Genomic DNA, 17155 nt, shown 5'->3' with positions numbered 1-17155 from the left:
CATAGTTGGAAAATCCATTCAAAAGAACTGTGGGGAAAAGAATTATGGCAGGAGATTTGGGAAATGCTCCCACAGAGTACTGTTACAATCTTCCATGTGGATGCTCATACCCCGATAGACTCTCTTGACAAATTCTTTCATAACATTGCAGATGAGAAATCTAAAATTGCTGAGGCAGTGGTGGACAGGCAAGATTCTGATATTGCGGGATTGGCGAAATGGGCCCACCAGAAAGCAGGACACTTTGGAGAGAAAGCCACTAGCAGGTGGGCTGCTGATCGAGGAATTTATATTCCCCTAGATTTAATCAAAAATGTTATTCTACATTGTCCCATTTGTCAGCATATCAGGCAGCGCAAAGTGCCCCAAACTGTTAAAGGTCATTTACATCGCGGGAAATTGGCCGCTCAAATTTGGCAGATTGATTACATTGGTCCACTTCCTATGAGTAGGAATTGTCAATATGTTTGCACTATTGTTGATACATACAGTGGCCTGTTGGTGGCCCTTCCCTGTAAGCAAGCTACCCAATTGAATACTATTAAAACATTGGAATTGATTATGATGTATTATGGTGTGCCATTCCAAATTCAATCTGACAATGCATCCCATTTTCGTGGAAGATTGGTACAGGAATTCTGTGTGGAAAACAATATTGAATGGGTGTTTCATATACCATATTATCCACAGGCCTCGGGTCTTGTGGAGAGGTTGAATGGGCTGCTGAAAGATCAGTTACGTAAATTAACAGATGACAAGTATAAGAATTGGCGAGACTTTTTGCCTCAAGCGCTATTGATTTTGAATAACCGTCCTTTTCTAAATGCTGAATCCCCACTTATGCGTTTGTTTCCTCCGAATGTTGATGCTAAGCCCAATGAAATCAGAGAGACTGTGATGTACTGGGAAATTACTCCCGGAGCTTTGGCCCCATGTAGAGCGACCCCAGGGTCGGCAGGTTTAGACTTGCATGCCATGGATAACACCGTTATAAAAAGTAAGAATCAAGTCATCATTGAAACTGGTGTTGGTGTTCATATACCAACTGGGAATTTCGGATTAATCGCCCCTAGATCGGGGCTGGCTGTAAAAGGCATTCAGGTGCTTGGAGGAATCATTGACAGTGATTATCAGGGAGAGATTAAGGTGCTCCTGCTGAATAGCAGTGAGGTTGACTTACTGATACATCAAACTGACCGAGTGGCTCAATTGCTAATAATGCCTGTTTTCAGTGGTGAGATCACAAAAGGCACTGCCCCTACGTTGCTAACTGTACGAGGCCAGAAAGGTTTTGGCTCCACAGATAATCCTGGGGCCAGAGTTTGGGTGCAGTCGCCTAAGAATCCCCCTGAACAAGCAGAGGTCATTGCAACCGGTCAAGACAACACCATTTTAGTTATGAGACCAGGGAAAGATAGCTGGGAAGCAGTCCCGGCTGACAAATGTTACTTACGAGAATGAATAATGCCTGTATTTGATTCTCTTTCAGATCATTCTTTGGACTGTTGCTGCAGGATGTGTCGGCGTTGGACTCCTTTTGGGCTGGTACGACGAGAGAGGAGGGATCCCATCAACCCGGGCTGAGTTGAGAACCCGAGTGTCGCGTTCCTTCGCTGCGCGGGATTAGTCGTCGAACTTTTGGATTACGTTGGCCAAACGAGTGACTAAAGCCCCTCATTTCTGCTTGACACCGATGAGATCGGTGACTGACATTCTAGCGACTTGTTTAGTTGCTGTCCCTGCTTCATTGGAGACTTTGACTCATATTTTTAATATATCGAATGCTCGCCCCAATGTTCTTCTGGGCGATTTTGCTACCCATGAGTATTGCCCCTTGTGTACTGTACTGTCAGACCCGATACCTCCCATCCAGTCCCAAATAGTTACCTATAATATCACACAGGGTGATTTGTGTTTTTTCCTTACTTGTGATCCTAGTGCGATTTCTGAATGTATGCGTTTAAGATTGAAAGGTGCCACTTCATTCACCGCTCATGAACGAACTTTGTGCCTTCAAAGGACACCGAAAACATGTACTTCTGTTCAGAATAACATGACTTGCAAGAGTTTGGTAGTTACCCCCAGTCATTATCGCACGATGTTACTACCTGCCGGATGGCTTTTCTCATGTGGTAATACCTCCTGGCCATATATCCCCGCAAATATTTCTGGAGGCCCTTGTGCCATTACTAGACTGAGCTTGTTGATGTTTTCATCACATCCGAATGCCAACTCTCGTGTGATTCGAGATACAGTGAGGTTACAGGAGGATTGTGACTCATCTTTACATTTATATTCCAAGTCTGAATACCTTAGCCTGGCTATTTCAATTGTTGGTGTTCCTGCTTTGGCAGTTTATAATGCCAAATCTATTGGGAAAATGGCCTGCTGGATGGTAAAATCCATTAATCATACTTCTACAGTCCTGTCTGACATGCTATTAGACGCCCAGGGTGAACGTAGAGCTATCTTGCAAAATCGAGCGGCCATTGATTATCTTCTGCTTAAACATGGCTGATTTTGAGGGTCTTTGTTGTTTTAACTTGTCGGATCATACAAAATCCATTCAAGCTCACATTGATAAACTACATGACTTGACAGAAGAAGTTAGAAAACACATTGACCAGGGCTGGTTTGACTGGCTCTTTAATTGGTTACCTGATTTGCATATGTTACGTCCGATATTAGGAGGTATTCTGGTTACTATCGGCATTTTGATTTCTATCTGTTGCTTTATTCAGTGTATTCCTTCACTACTTCAATTCTGCACACCTGGTACTAGACATAGATCAGTTAGTTTTGTTTCATATTATTCTTCCACAGATATTAGTTCTGTTTAATGAATGTATAATAGACTGAAGTCAAGGGTGAAATGTTCTGCTCGATTTTCCCGGCCTTCTTGTGAGGAAAAGATGATTGAATGTGACTTCAGTCTCTTACCATTCAAGTCTAAGGGTTAGAGTAGTGAATGGAGCCTATTTACTAGGCACTTCGACATGATTCTGTGTTCCTCCCCATAGATCAGGGCTTGCACACATAGCCTAGGGGATAGATTCGTTAGTATTAGGGATAACCTGTCCTGTAGTGAGGGTATTTCATGGAGCCGTGCTGAATTCAGGCCTGGTAGGCCTCAAACGGGAGAGACTCCATCTTTCTTTCTGCTCCGGCAGCTTGGGATGCTTCTAGGTCAAATGTAATGTTTTAGTTATGAGGTGTTATTCGCTTGGAGAGAACCGGTTCAGGCCGGCCCTTATCGAAGGATTGTATTTTTCTTCATGCCGAAGACACTACATCAGGCCGGCCGGCTGGGAACGTGTCCTTGGTACGGGGAGGTACAAGAATTTGGTGGGCGGCAGGTTACGGGACGGAACTTTCCATGAGGAAACGCACCTCTATATTAGTGAAAGTCTGAGGCAGTTACATGTTCAGTCCGTAGGCGGCATCTAGCCGTCAGCAGTAAAGCTACTACTTATTCCAGGGAAGACAGACGCCATTTTGAAGGCGGAGAAGAACCGAGAGACAGATATTCTCCTAGCAGAATAGCCAGAGAGGAGAGAGTAGCCGATAAGGAAGAGGTCCCAGTGACTCGGAGAAGGGTGAAGAGAACAGCGCATAGTGGTGCAGACATGTATCCGTGATTGCGGAGGTGTGACTTCCAGGCGAGCCGAGGCACAGACGAGAAGGGAACCTAGATGACCACTGAGTGCAGGCTACACACTACTAAGGTGATGTCGACCCTTTCTTATTAGAATGTACAACTTAATCTTTCACTTTTCTTTGTAGGTTATGTGTTATATTGTAATGTTATGTGATTGTGTATGTAATGAGTAATAAAGTACCCAGTTTGTAGTGAACCAACATGTGCTGCGTGTTCTTGTATGAGAGGGTAGCCTATTCTTCTAGTCAGCTGCGGCTACATGAACAGATGTTAACCCTGATCAGGTAAGTGGTAACTGAATAAGGGAAAGAGGAGCCCCTCGAACCGGAGAACAGGCTATGCTCGAACTGGCAGTCCTTGTGTGATCTGGTGAATAGTGAGACTGATTCCCTTTTTGTATGTTATGGTGATCATAGGATGAACTGTCGTATGAGACTGCCGTCTGGGTAGAGAGGTCTGGATTCGTATGGGATCGCGAGGCCGCCACTTGTGATACTGTCGTATGGGCAGAGAGGTCTGGATTCGTATGGGATCGCGAGGCCGTCACTTGTGATACTGTCGTATGGGCAGAGAGGTCTGGATTCGTATGGGATCGCGAGGCCGCCACTTGTGCTGAGACTGCCGTCTGGGTAGAGAGGTCTGGATTCGTATGGGATCACGAGGCCGCCACTTGTGATACTGTCGTATGGGCAGAGAGGTCTGGATTCGTATGGGATCGCGAGGCCGCCGCTTGTGATACTGTCGTATGGGCAGAGAGGTCTGGATTCGTATGGGATCGCGAGGCCGCCGATTGTGCTGAGACTGCCGTCTGGGTAGAGAGGTCTGGATTCATATGGGATCGCGAGGCCGCCACTTGTGATACTGTCGTATGGACAGAGAGGTCTGGATTCGTATGGGATCGCGAGGCCGCCGATTGTGCTGAGACTGCCGTCTGGGTAGAGAGGTCTGGATTCGTATGGGATCGCGAGGCCGCCACTTGTGCTGAGACTGCCGTCTGGGTAGAGAGGTCTGGATTCGTATGGGATCGCGAGGCCGCCACTTGTGCTGAGACTGCCGTCTGGGTAGAGAGGTCTGGATTCGTATGGGATCGCGAGGCCGCCACTTGTGCTGATACTGTCGTATGGGCAGAGAGGTCTGGATCCGTATGGGATCGCGAGGCCGCCGATTATAAGAGGTCTTGGTATGTATGAGTAGGAATTCCCTGTCCTTAGGTGGTAGATATATGTGGTTACCTATTGTAAATAGGCCCTAGGGAGGGGGAGGGGGTAACGTTCTGGCTGGGTTAGTGAGGCCCTGATGAGCGGGTTCTATCTGATCCGAAAACCCAAGCAGAACAGACGCTCATAGCTCAAAGTACACCTCACTGGAGAGACGCTCATAGCTCATAGTACACCTCACATGAGAGGCGCTCATAGTACACCTCACCGGAGAGACGCTCGTAGCTCATAGTACACTTCAGATGAGAGACGCTCGTAGCTCATAGTACACCTCACCGGAGAGACGCTCGTAGCTCATAGTACACCTCACCGGAGAGACGCTCATAGCTCATAGTACACCTCACATGAGAGGCGCTCATAGTACACCTCACCGGAGAGACGCTCGTAGCTCATAAGTACACTTCACATGAGAGACGCTCGTAGCTCATAGTACACCTCACCTGAGAGACGCTCGTAGCTCATAGTACACCTCAACGGAGAGACGCTCATAGTACACCTCACCGGAGAGACGCTCGTAGCTCATAGTACACCTCACCGGAGAGACGCTCGTAGCTCATAGTACACCTCACCGGAGAGACGCTTGTAGCTCATAGTACACCTCACCGGAGAGACGCTCGTAGCTGATAGTACATCTCAATGGAGAGGTGCTCGTAGTTCACAGCACAGCCTCACCAGAGAGATGCTCGTAGCTCATAGTACACCTCACTGGAGAGGTGCGCTTAGCGTATTGCCCACCCTCTCCAGTGAGATGCTCTTAGCTCACACCACACCCATACTAGGAAGATATTCTTAGCATAGCACATTCTCACCAGGGAGATGCTCTTAGCTCATTGCACAGTCTCACCAGGGAGCTGCGCTTTACTCATAGCACATAGTGTCCAGAGTGGACAGGATCTGAGGGGCACAACATGGGAAGATTAATTCCGAGAGTTGAAATGCTTTAACTGAAATGCAAGGCACGGAGTCTCCTGTGCTGTGAAACTAAGATAGGGGCAGAGAGCTGAACAAGTCTTCTTTCCAGGGTGCCTGCTTGCCTGAAAGAAATAATAGAAAAGTGCTTGGAAGCCGGTATCGGCTTTAATTTATGGAATCACTTGAAGCTTCCTGATGACACATATTTAAGGGCAAATTAATCAAGAAATAATGCAGCGCAGCAAACCACCTTGCTGCACTGAGCAATAGAGAAAGGGCAGGAATATGCTGTATCAAACATTATACAGCGCATTCCTGTCTTTTCCTTGCACAGGCGCACACTGTGCTGGCTAGCGTCAGCGCAGGCACCCTTGCACCATGGTGCAAGGGTGCCTGCGATGTAAGCAGGATTGTTTTTGTGCAGGAAGGTACACCTTTCTGCACAAAAACAATCCACTGAAGCATTCTCCTTTTTCTATGTGTGCTGCAGAATGCAGCACACATAGAAAGAGAAAAAACAAGGAGAAATAAAGATTTTTCTCCTCGTCATGCCTCATCTGGGAAGGCATAGCACTTTGTCGCATTCTCAGGTCTATCAGTAAGGGTAAATCTGCTAATGCGACAAAATCCTTCGGTGGGTGCGTGGAAACACCCATGCGTCACCCACAGAACGCCTCCCTGGGGCAGAATAACACATGTGCATCAATTTTCGCTGCGCTGTATGACTCCAGATTTATCAAGCCACTCAGGGCCATGCTGGGTGATCTTGCATGGCCTGATAAATCTAACTTAAGGGGTGCGTTGCTCTTGCACCCTGGTGCATGGCACAAGGGTGCTGAAACTCTTTGATAAAGTTGGTTCTTAATATTTTTGAGTAGTATTGTAAGGGAGTTACCAGCTGAGTTGTGAAGTGTGTGCTTGTAAAAGACAGTTATACAAATAATTGCACTTATGGGTATTACTAAAATCAATATTTTGGAAGCCCTTTTTTATATTAAACCTTTTTGCTCCTTTTTATAGCAGCCTATCTTGTAGTGCACGTTTAAAATAATGACTTACATATTCACAGAGCTTTATGTCACAGACTGGTACCTCATAGCATTAAAGATACACAAGTCACTATTTGCCACTGTACCAACTAGGGTTCAATGTTGTGGTTTTCTGGTTACAAACCCAGACGTCTGCAGTGCACTATCCAGCAGGGGTTTCATAATGTGCAATACTGCATTTAACACTGATTAACTTAACTTGCACTTATTTTTCATATATGCTGAGCGTTATTTTATATGTACTTACCTGAAGGTGACACATCAAAAAAAGTTACAGAATACTTTGTTTTTTTAGCTACGCCTTTGACCCCGCACCCACGCTTACTCACTCTACCCCCATGTGCATGCAGCATCACAGTTCCTATACTTTTTCTAATGCACTTTGACCACTGGTAGCACAGCCTCACCGGAGAGGTGCTCATTCCTCGTGCTGCACACCAGATCTCCATGCATTTCATTTTCGCATGGTGGTGATAACAGTACCCTGTTCTTCCTCTACAGTGGTCGCTGCTGAACATGTCGCCCCTGACACGAGGGCTTTGTGGCAGTTCAGGGATATGATAAAGTGCGCCATCCCCAACAGCAAACCCATAAAGGAGTTCGACGACTACGGCTGTTGGTGCGGCTATGGGGGCAGCGGGACTCCACTCGATGCTCTAGACAAGTGAGTAAAAGCCTCTTCATCCTAGATGGCCATGTTGGCGAGTTTCTCATTTGCCAGCTGTCTATTCCCATAACTTCTCTTCTCCATTGTTTTTCTCTCTCTCTATTTTTCTATCTCCACCTTTCCATCTCTGGTTCATAATTCTCACTCTTCCCTCTGCCCACTCTTGCCTTGATTTTCCTTGTCCTTCTCCTGTCCTGGTTCTACTCTCTCCTCACCTATTAACTTCTACACACTCCTTCTAGATTTCTCTGATTTCATACAAAGTGGCCTGTGTTTTTTTTTTGCTCCACTACTGCCAGTGCTTAATTTGAGCCACTGGTTTCTGGTGGTCGTCACCGGCATTAAATTGTCGACACTCGCACTTATGACAGTCTTTCAGTTTCTTTTCCTACTGTAAATGATTGGTCTAGGAAACTCTGCCTTTGTCCTTGTGACAACATTGCTTCACAATCTACAATGCACGTTGTCTTATTTTGTAAATTTTATGTTAAAAAAAGAGCCAGATGGATTAAGCCTATTTTAAAGCAGGGACGCTGGCAGCAATGTCGTCCGGCATTTCTTTTTTTAAAATTATTGGACAATGTGTATTGTATTGGAGCTATGACGGGGCTCTTGAAGAGTATAATGAGGAAAAGAAGAAGTTTAACCTGTTAACCCTTATGCTGTAAAATTATGTATAATTGGAATAGCTGTATATTATTAAGATATTTTTTTTTTTTTTTTTAAAAGTTTTTATTGAGCAACAATTCGGTCACAAGTATGGGCCTACAACCACCCGGGCCGGCCGCTAGGTACATAAGGAAATATACACATATCAAAGTTGCAATCCGTTCCCAGGGCACTGCCCCGCAGTGGCTCAAGATAGTTCTCGAAGAACAGCAAGCGTCAGTCCAACAGTAACAGAAACAAAAGAAAAACAATAAAAACAAAAGGCGAGTTACGAGGGATACCAGTGCGGTGCAGGCTCCCCCCGGGAAACTCCAGTCAGAACATTTGAGCAATCCGCTAAAGAGAGGAGTACCGGGAGGCCGGGGACGGAGGGGGGGGGGGAAAGGGGGGTCAAGGAAGATGAACGTCCCTATGTAGTTGTTACAAAAAGCGCCAGGAACCGTCGAGGGTCAGGGGGACATGGCAATATCAGTGTCTACCAGGGGGGGCGTACAGATGCCTCCGCGATACGCATTCCATTGGCCCCAAATTCTACCCCATGCCCCCGGCTTGCCACGGGCCACATACACTGTCTTCTCCCGAAACATACACCAGTCCATATTCTCCTTCCATACTGACACGGTGGGCGGCCGTTGAGCGCCCCAAAGTTGCGCTATATCCCTCTTGGCAATCATGTTCCCTAGGGCCGCCCACCGAGTCTGAGCCGCGTTGTAGTCATTGGGCTCCCACACATTCAGGACACAGCGACGCACCTCCGGCAGCAGTACAACCCCGGTGACCTGTCCCATAACCGTGTGGACCCGGCGCCAATAGTCCGCCACCTCGCGACACTCCCAAAGGATATGAAGAAAGGTGGCGCTGAGCCCGCAGCCTCGTTTACAGAGCCCGTCGTCGGAAAATCCCATCGCGACCAAGCGCGGACCCGTAACATACACCCGATGGAGAATCTTGAGCTGTACCAACCGGAGACGAGCCGGAATGGCAACCTCCTTGGGGGACGACAGTGCAGACTGCCAGTCTTCGTCATCCAATTCGACCCCATCCCCAGTCCAAGCCTCCCGAAGGCGCACCAGGAGATCCGCCCGGTGATTAATCAATTTTTTATAAATTAAAGAAATAGTACTATCAGGGACATGTCCGTCAAGTACGCGGTCCTCGAGGGGCGAAGAAACAGGGACAGTGGTCCCCTCCCCGAAGACCGAGAGCAGGGCGTGTCGAACCTGGGCGTAGCGGAAGAACTCCCTGTCGGTCAGCTCGTATTCGGCCTGGAGCACCGCGAAAGTCTTGACCGCGCCCTTGTGCCACAGGTCTCCCACTTTGCTGATACCAATCGTGTCCCACTGGTCAAACCCCTTGGTGGTCCACAAGCTGCCCAGGCGGTCGGAGGCAAACAAGGGAGTAGCACATGTCATTCGCTCACTCCAGCCCGTGGCCGCAGTGGCAGCCCTCCAGGTCCGCACAGCAATCTTAGTAGGACCCGTAAGGGTCCGGTCAGCCAGGCGGGAATAAAGTGCCCTGTTGTAGTTCCCGCCGGGAAGCAGGAACTTGTCCATCTCATACGCCGGATTCAAGCCGGGCGCATACGTGGCGTGGTTAATGGCAGATAGCTGCGAGGCCCAATAGTACCTGCGAATGTCAGGAAGCGCGATGCCCCCGTCATACCAGGGGAGAGTGAGCTTGGCAAGAGCAATACGCGCCCGGCCGTTCCACACCAGTCTCCTCTGCAGGCTCTCCACCTCCCGAAAGTAGGCCACTGGGATAACGTCAAAGGAGTTCTGGAGTGCATAGAGGAACCTGGGAAGGGACATCATTTTAAACAGCGCGGCCCGACCCAGCGGGGACAGGGGCAGCCTGCACCACCGGGCCGTGTCCTCCCGCAGCCGCCGAAGTGGACGCAGAAGATTCTGCTCGTAGCGAGCCACCGGGTCCAGCGAAACGTATATCCCCAGGTACTTAAAGCCGCTCAGAGATATTTGAATCGGGAGCCGAGGCGGCAGGAGAGGAGGACCACCAGCGATGGGATAAACGCAGGATTTAGACCAATTGATCGTGAGACCCGAATTGTTCCCAAAGGAGGTCAGAACGTCAAAGAGGACGTTGAGTGACTGCCGCGGTGAGGTGAGGTACAGGAGAATGTCGTCCGCATACAGCGAGACCCGATCTTCAAAGCCCGGGCCCCACCGGATCCCTCTAAGCGAGGGCTCCCAACGGAGCCAGGCAGCGAGTGGCTCCAGGGCGAGAGCAAAAAGCAACGGGGACAACGGGCACCCCTGCCTCGTGCCCCTGCCGAGGGCAAAGGGCCGAGAGACCCGCCCATTCACCACCACTTGAGCCATGGGTCCCGTGTAAAGGAGCCTCACCCAGCCAATAAATCCCTCCCCAAAGCCGAATTTATCCAAGACGGCCCAGAGGAATGGCCACTCAATAGTGTCAAATGCCATCGTGGCATCCAAAGAGACCAGCACGGCCGGCTCGGTGAGGAGCTCCGCCCTGGCGAGGACCCCGTGCAGACGCCGCAAGTTAAGAGCGGTGTTGCGGTGCGGGATGAAGCCGCATTGGTCCGGATGAATAAGGTCGCACACGACACTCAACAATCGATTGGCCAGGACTTTCGCCAGGATTTTAGGCTCTGCATTGAGCAGTGAAATAGGCCTGTAAGAGGTACAGCGGTCACGCGGCTTGCCCTCCTTGGGGAGAACGACTATAGTGGCCAGGCGCTGGTCGGCCGGAAGGGAACCCGCCGCAAGAGAGTCGCGGAACATGCGGCCGAGGAAGGGCGCAAGCTTATCAGGACGCAATTTGTATAGTTCAATGGGCAGACCGTTAGGACCCATAGCCTTGCCCGAGCGAAGGGAACGAATCGCGGTCGCTATTTCATCCGACGATAAGGGGGCGTCCAGCCGCTCCCGGTCCTCAACGGACAGGCCGGGCAGAGCAATATCTCTCAATAGGAGGCGAGAGTCATCTTCGTCCCTGTCAGTCACCGGGGAGTACACCGCCCGGAGGTGGTCAGCGAAGCATTCCACAATCTCATCCGGTTCAGTCACACACCCACCATCCGCAGCACGCAACTCGGGGACCACGCGATTCACTCTCTCCTTTTTGTCCAGCCACGCAATCAACTTTCCCGCCTTGTCCCCCGCGTCATACAATCGGCCCTGCTGCTCCCTATACATAGTTTGGGCCGCGTCAGTGACCAGGGACCTATATTCGAACTGTTTCAGGCTAAGGGCATGTAGCCCGTCCGGAGTAATATTCGCCTCCAAGGCCGACTCCAGCCCCGAGACGTCAGTCTCCAGCTTCACCACCGCCTCGCTCCTGACCTTCTTGGCCACCACTATCTGGGCGAGGGCGTGTCCGCGTATAACAGTTTTAAAGGCTTCCCAAAGGGACAACGCAGACGACACCGACCCCTCGTTTTCACTGAAGTATTGGTCCATGGCCTTAACCAGGCTGTCACGAGTCACAGGGTCCCGCAGGTACCAGGGGTTAATGGGAGCTATCCGCCCTGCGGACCGCGGCCCGGTGTCAAAGAGAAGCCACAGCGGAGAATGGTCGGAGATACCACGCGCCAGGTGTCTGACCTCTCGAATCCGACCAGTCTGCGCCGCTGGCATAAGGAAGTAGTCTAACCTGGAGAGACTCCCATGCGCCCCCGAATGAAAGGTGAACTGGCACTGGGTCGGATGCAGTAGTCTCCAACTATCCACCAAGCCGAAGGTCTCCAACATCCCACCCAGCCATGACTGGGCAGCGGGGAGGGTCCTCGGTGGGTGACGATCCAGTTCACCCGAAACCACAGAATTAAAGTCCCCGCCCATGAGCAGGAGGCCGTCCGGGAGGTCAAGCAGCATTCGACCCAAATCAGCAAAGGTGGAGTTCTGGAGGCCCGGGGGGACGTAGACTGAAACCAGGGTAAGGGGCTGCCCCTCCCACCTCCCAATCAGACACACATAGCGCCCTCTGTCATCCGAGACTATCCTCGTGATCTCCACCGGAAGGGAGGTTCGCAGGAGAATGCCCACCCCCCTGGAGCCAGTTGTGAAACCAGAATGGGCCACGAGGCGGTATCCCCCTCTGTGCATCGCATGGCAGACATTGCCGACCAAATGCGTCTCCTGGAGAAACACCACATCAGGAGTCAAACGGCGCAAATATTGCAGTACAACACCCCGCTTAATACGGTCCCCCAACCCATTGACGTTCCACGACATAAGCCTCAACCCGTCTCCCCCCATCCCCTCCAATAGAGCAAGAAGCCCCCAGCCCGCAGCACCGCTCCCAAATATGGATAAAAATCAATTCCTCGCCCTGTAAACAAAAAACACACAACTAAACAACCCCTCTTCCCCCCCAACCCCACCCCAAGTCCACCGCCCCCCACCCTGCACCCCTGCGGGCCTAAGACCCCCCCCAACTTGCAGTGTGCCTGTCGCCCCGCTAACCCCATTCTACAAAAAGACCCCGGAGGAGGAAAGGGACCCGAACCCGCCCGCACCCCTCACGGGTCCTGGTAAAACACAGTATGCAAAAGAAGTAAGACCCAACTGTACAGTGCAAAAACGCAAAAGCAAGGACCAAAGGTCAGTCTAAGGGGACCCGTCACCTGCGGTGCCCCCAGAGGGCCCGGGCCGGCCACCCCCGTCCGGCAGCGAGTCCAGCCAGTCACTTGCGGCCACAGGAGTGTCAAAAAAGACTGTCCGCTCTCCATGCTCCACTCGAAGTTTCGCCGGGTAGAGCATCGAATACTTCAGGCCTAGCTCGCGGAGACGGCGCTTCACCCCCTGGAATCCCATCCGCTGTTTCTGGACCAGTTGCGTGAAGTCCGGGTAAAAGTTGACGATCGAGTTCTCGTAGCGGACCGGGCCACGGGTCCGTGAAGCCTGCAGAATAGCATCGCGGTCCCTGTAGTGGAACAGTTTAGCCACGATAGGCCTCGGGGGGGCCCCCGGCCGCGGCCGGCCGCCAGGAACCCGATGGGCCCGCTCCACAGCGAAGAATTTACTTAGGCCAACCGGGGACAGCTGCTGCAGGATAAGTTCCTCGACCACGAGGTCCACCGGGCGGCTGTCGGAGGACTCCGGTACCCCAATGATACGGATATTGTTGCGTCGGGCCCGTCCCTCGAAGTCCTCAAGCCGCCGGGCCATGTGGTCGTTGACCACTCTAATGTCCCCAAGCGCGGCCCGCAGATCCGACACCTCCGCACCCAAGGTGGAGGTCCGTGTATCAAGGGCCTGGACCTTCTCGTTGGTTTTAGAGAGGTCGGCCCGAATCAGGGTGACGTCGATCGCGACAGTGTCGATCTTACGGGCCAGGGCCTCATATTGCGTCGCGATAGTTTCCCTGATGCCCTCGATGGCGCCCATAATGTCCTGTAGGGAAGGTTCCGCAGCGACGGTCGTGCCTCCCCCCGCAGCATCCGGGGAGAGGCCAGCAGCGCCAGGGGACCCCCTGCCCTGGGTATAGCGGTCCATGTTGTTGCTCTGGACCGCTCCCCCGCGTAGTGAGGCCTTGGTCTTGCGCCCCTCCGGTCCCCCTTTGCCCGCCATGTGAGCGCCGTCACTCAATGGGACCTCCGATCAAGGGGTGCACGGGTGCCAGAGAAAGGATCACAAACTGTCGGTGTAGGGGTCGGAGGCGTCAGACCCGTCCGTAGCAAATGGAAGCAAACCTCGGGCAGAGGCCCAAGAGGCACCCCGCCACCTTGAGCACGCACGCCAGCTGATCTCCTGAAGGCCAAAATCGAAACCGAAAGTGCTGAATCGGTGACTGGCACCGCGCTGAGGCCGCTGTTGTTCAATTGCAGCCCGGCCCCACGGGTCACCTCCACCCCGGCCTCCTCCGTCGGGTGGGTCCCAAAAGTTCCGGCGACGCTAACTCAGGATTCCCAGGTCCGATTAGAATTTTGGAAAGAGATATATAGTCAGCTGGTCTTCTTCTCTCAGATTCCATACACCAACTCAGGATAGTCTCAGGATTTATTCCGAGGAGCAGAAAGGGTCCGGGGAGCCCTGTGCTCACGCGACCATCTTGGATGCGCGCTAGGCTCCTCCCCCTATTAAGATATTTTAATGTAATTTTTTTTAATGATTTGATCTTATTGAATTTTGTGCTTTTATGATTTTATTATCTTTTAAAATCGAATAAATCATTTATTGATTGATTGATTGACAGTCTTTCACATGGTGGCGCTGTGTGATGAATTTAGAGATGTAGACAGCAAACGCTGTTTATTAATTCGATATACATGAAGAATGACTAATACCTGCTGTCCAAGCTATTCTTATCGCTTTGGGGGCCTGGAATAGTCTGGATTGCCACACTGCTAGGAGTGTGATAGTTAGGAGTTGTGTTGGTGCTGCCACTGGCAGTGCTGGCAGGGGCAATGTGCGGTGCAAACTGCAGCGGCCTCTTTATGAAGGCCTGGCACTTATTTGTTTTACAAATGAAGCTCTGACTGCTGCACCTGGGCTCTTTGGTTATTAATCCAACATTCCCCCTCGATCAAATTCTGTGATTCCTGGCAACCCTCAGCATCTCTTAAGTCTCAGCCTTACTATAAAACAATATGGAAGCGCTTAGACAAAGGCCAATCAACAGTATTATTATATAAACTGGGTGGCAGATTTATAATAACTGGCGCATCCCTGCAAATCAGCATGGAAGCGCCAGTTATTTTGTGTGATGTTAGAAACCCCGTGCGCCACCATGGGTGCGCCGCATTTACAATGCGGCACACCGTGGCGCAAGGATAGATAGATAGATAATTTAGCGCAGGGCTTTACAACGTGACGCATCTCAGCAGATGTCTCATGTTGTAAATATGTCGCATAGTGGCGCATTGTTTAAGTGAGAGTGATTATAGGATTCAGGTGGGTAGAAGGAGAGGAAGGTGGAGGCGACTTGCGGGTTCCGGGGTGGGTAGAGGTAAGGGGAGATTAGGTTGAATTGAATGTTCAGGGGTGGCAAAATGTAAAGGGAGGAGAGGGTGACTTGAGGGTTTGGGGTGTGCCGCGGTAGAGATAAAGGAAGGTGAGTGTGACATGAGTGTTCAGGCATGGGTAGAGGTAAAAGGAGGTGAGGGTAACCTGAGGGTTGAGGGTTGACGGTAGTAAATGGATGTGAGGGTGACTTGAGGGCTGAGGGTTGGGTGAAGGTAAAAGAAGGCAAGGGTGACTTTAGGGTTCAGCGGTGGGTTGAGGTAAAGGGAGGTGATGGTGATTTGAGGGCTTAGAGCTGGGTAGAGGGAAAGGGAGGTGAGGTAACATGAGGGTTCATGGATGAGTAAGTGAGGCAAGGGTGACTTGATGACTCAGAGGTGGGTAAAGGTAAAGGGAGGTGAGGCTGATCAGTGCTCAGGAGTGGGTAGAGGTAAAGGGAGGTGAGTGTGACGACGGTTCAGGGGTGGTTTGAGGTAAAGGAAGGTGAAGTTAACTTAAGGTTTCAGGGGTGAGCTGAAGTACAGGGAGTAGAGGGTGACTTGAGTGTTTAGGGGTGGAAAGAGGTAAAAGGAGGTGAGGGTGATTTGATTGGATAGTATGCTATGGTCCGGCATGTCATTGTGCAGTATAGTATAGTATAGTATAGTATAGTATAGTATAGTATAGTATAGTATAGTATAGTATAGTATAGTATATATAGTACAGTACAGTCAGTAGGGTGTGGTATGGTATGGTATGGCCTGTCATTTCGTAGTTTGATATGGTACCGACTGTTACTGTATTGTACGAACTGTACATAGTAGAGAGGCAACACTAAAATGGAGTATAGTAAGGGAAGTCTGTCGACCACAGAGCAGGATATATAGATCCTTTGCAATTGTTTTTTTTATTCTTCATCAAAGTTTTCAAGCAAGCGCACCCAATGCGTTTCACCTGGTCGCAGGCTTCCTCAGGGCAAGGTAAAAGGTTGTTGTGTAGTCCTTAGTCCTAGTTTTAAATCGCAGCAAATCAGATCTGAAATCCCAGGTGCGCTTAGAAAATAAGCGGTCTTGGGTAAGAACACAACTGCTCAATGACCAACGTCTGATAAGTGATGGCTTTTCATGGTAAAAAGTTTTTATGTGTCCGAGCTTTGTAAGTGCAGAATGTTGTAGTCTTGGCGTTAATGTTCCGTGACCTACATTAGGTTGCAATCAGATATGTAAAATTAAGGGTTTCAGAAGTTCAAGCCGTGTTCGGCAGCAGGACCGCATCCAGTATCCAAGCCAAGGTGAGGGTGACTTGAGTGTTCAGGGGTGGGCAGAGAGGTGAAGGTGACTTGATTTGATAGTATGATCTGGTGCGGCCTGTCATTGTTCAGTATAGTATAGTATAATATAATGTATATAGTGCAGTACAGTACGGTATGGTATGATATGGCCTTTCGTCTTGTAGTGTGATATGGTACCAGCTGTTATTTTATTGTATGGCATGGTATGGTATGGTATGGTATTGCCTTTAAGTGTATAGTATGGCATGCTATGTTATGGTATGATTTGTTATTGTCAAAGTCAAAGTCAAAAAGTAGCTTTATTCGATAACAAGTATCTTAAAAGCAATAACATAAAAACAAACATCATAAGAGTACGAATTATCAGAAAAGACATGGTCTAAAAATATAAAATCCATAAAAACAGCAATTAAAAATTTCCATACTAAGATAACAGTGGGCAATTTCAGATGAAAGGTTTTGTATAATCATAAGTTTGTTCAGTTTCAACTTGTTTTCAATTTATAGAGCAAATATATAAATGGAAGTGCAACAGAAAATGCACTATAAGTGCAATAGCCCGTCTAGGTTGTGGCACGTAGTATTTAAGCCTTACTATCCAGGCACGGCCAAGATACTTGGCTACGCCGCAGGCCAAGAAGGTCCGTGGGTCCGTTTTCAGTATACGCAAGGCAACCCTGTGTTCACGAGTGCCCAATGAGCTACAAATAGGTTTTAGCCATCTTTTTCTTGCCTTCTTATAAGCGGGGCAAGCAAACATAAAATGGGC

General features: G+C 49.9%; 1 protein-coding gene across 2 annotated transcripts in view; it reads left to right on the top strand.

Moving 5' to 3' along the window:
* LOC146783518 (phospholipase A2-like) overlaps positions 1–17155 on the top strand; it is a 51905-nt gene that overhangs the window by 13190 nt on the left and 21560 nt on the right. For both annotated transcript variants that reach the window (XM_085633760.1, XM_085633759.1), the window contains exon 2: positions 7338–7500. In XM_085633760.1, coding sequence (XP_085489886.1) covers positions 7394–7500 — 107 coding nt within the window. In that variant the 5' untranslated portion in view covers positions 7338–7393. The remainder of the gene's footprint in view (positions 1–7337; positions 7501–17155) is intronic.

The sequence above is a fragment of the Triturus cristatus genome, chromosome 11, assembly GCF_964204655.1.
Source record: "Triturus cristatus chromosome 11, aTriCri1.1, whole genome shotgun sequence".
Lineage (NCBI taxonomy): Eukaryota > Metazoa > Chordata > Amphibia > Caudata > Salamandridae > Triturus > Triturus cristatus.
Note: the sequence above shows the minus strand (reverse complement) of the source record. Positions and strands in the feature narration are given on the sequence as shown.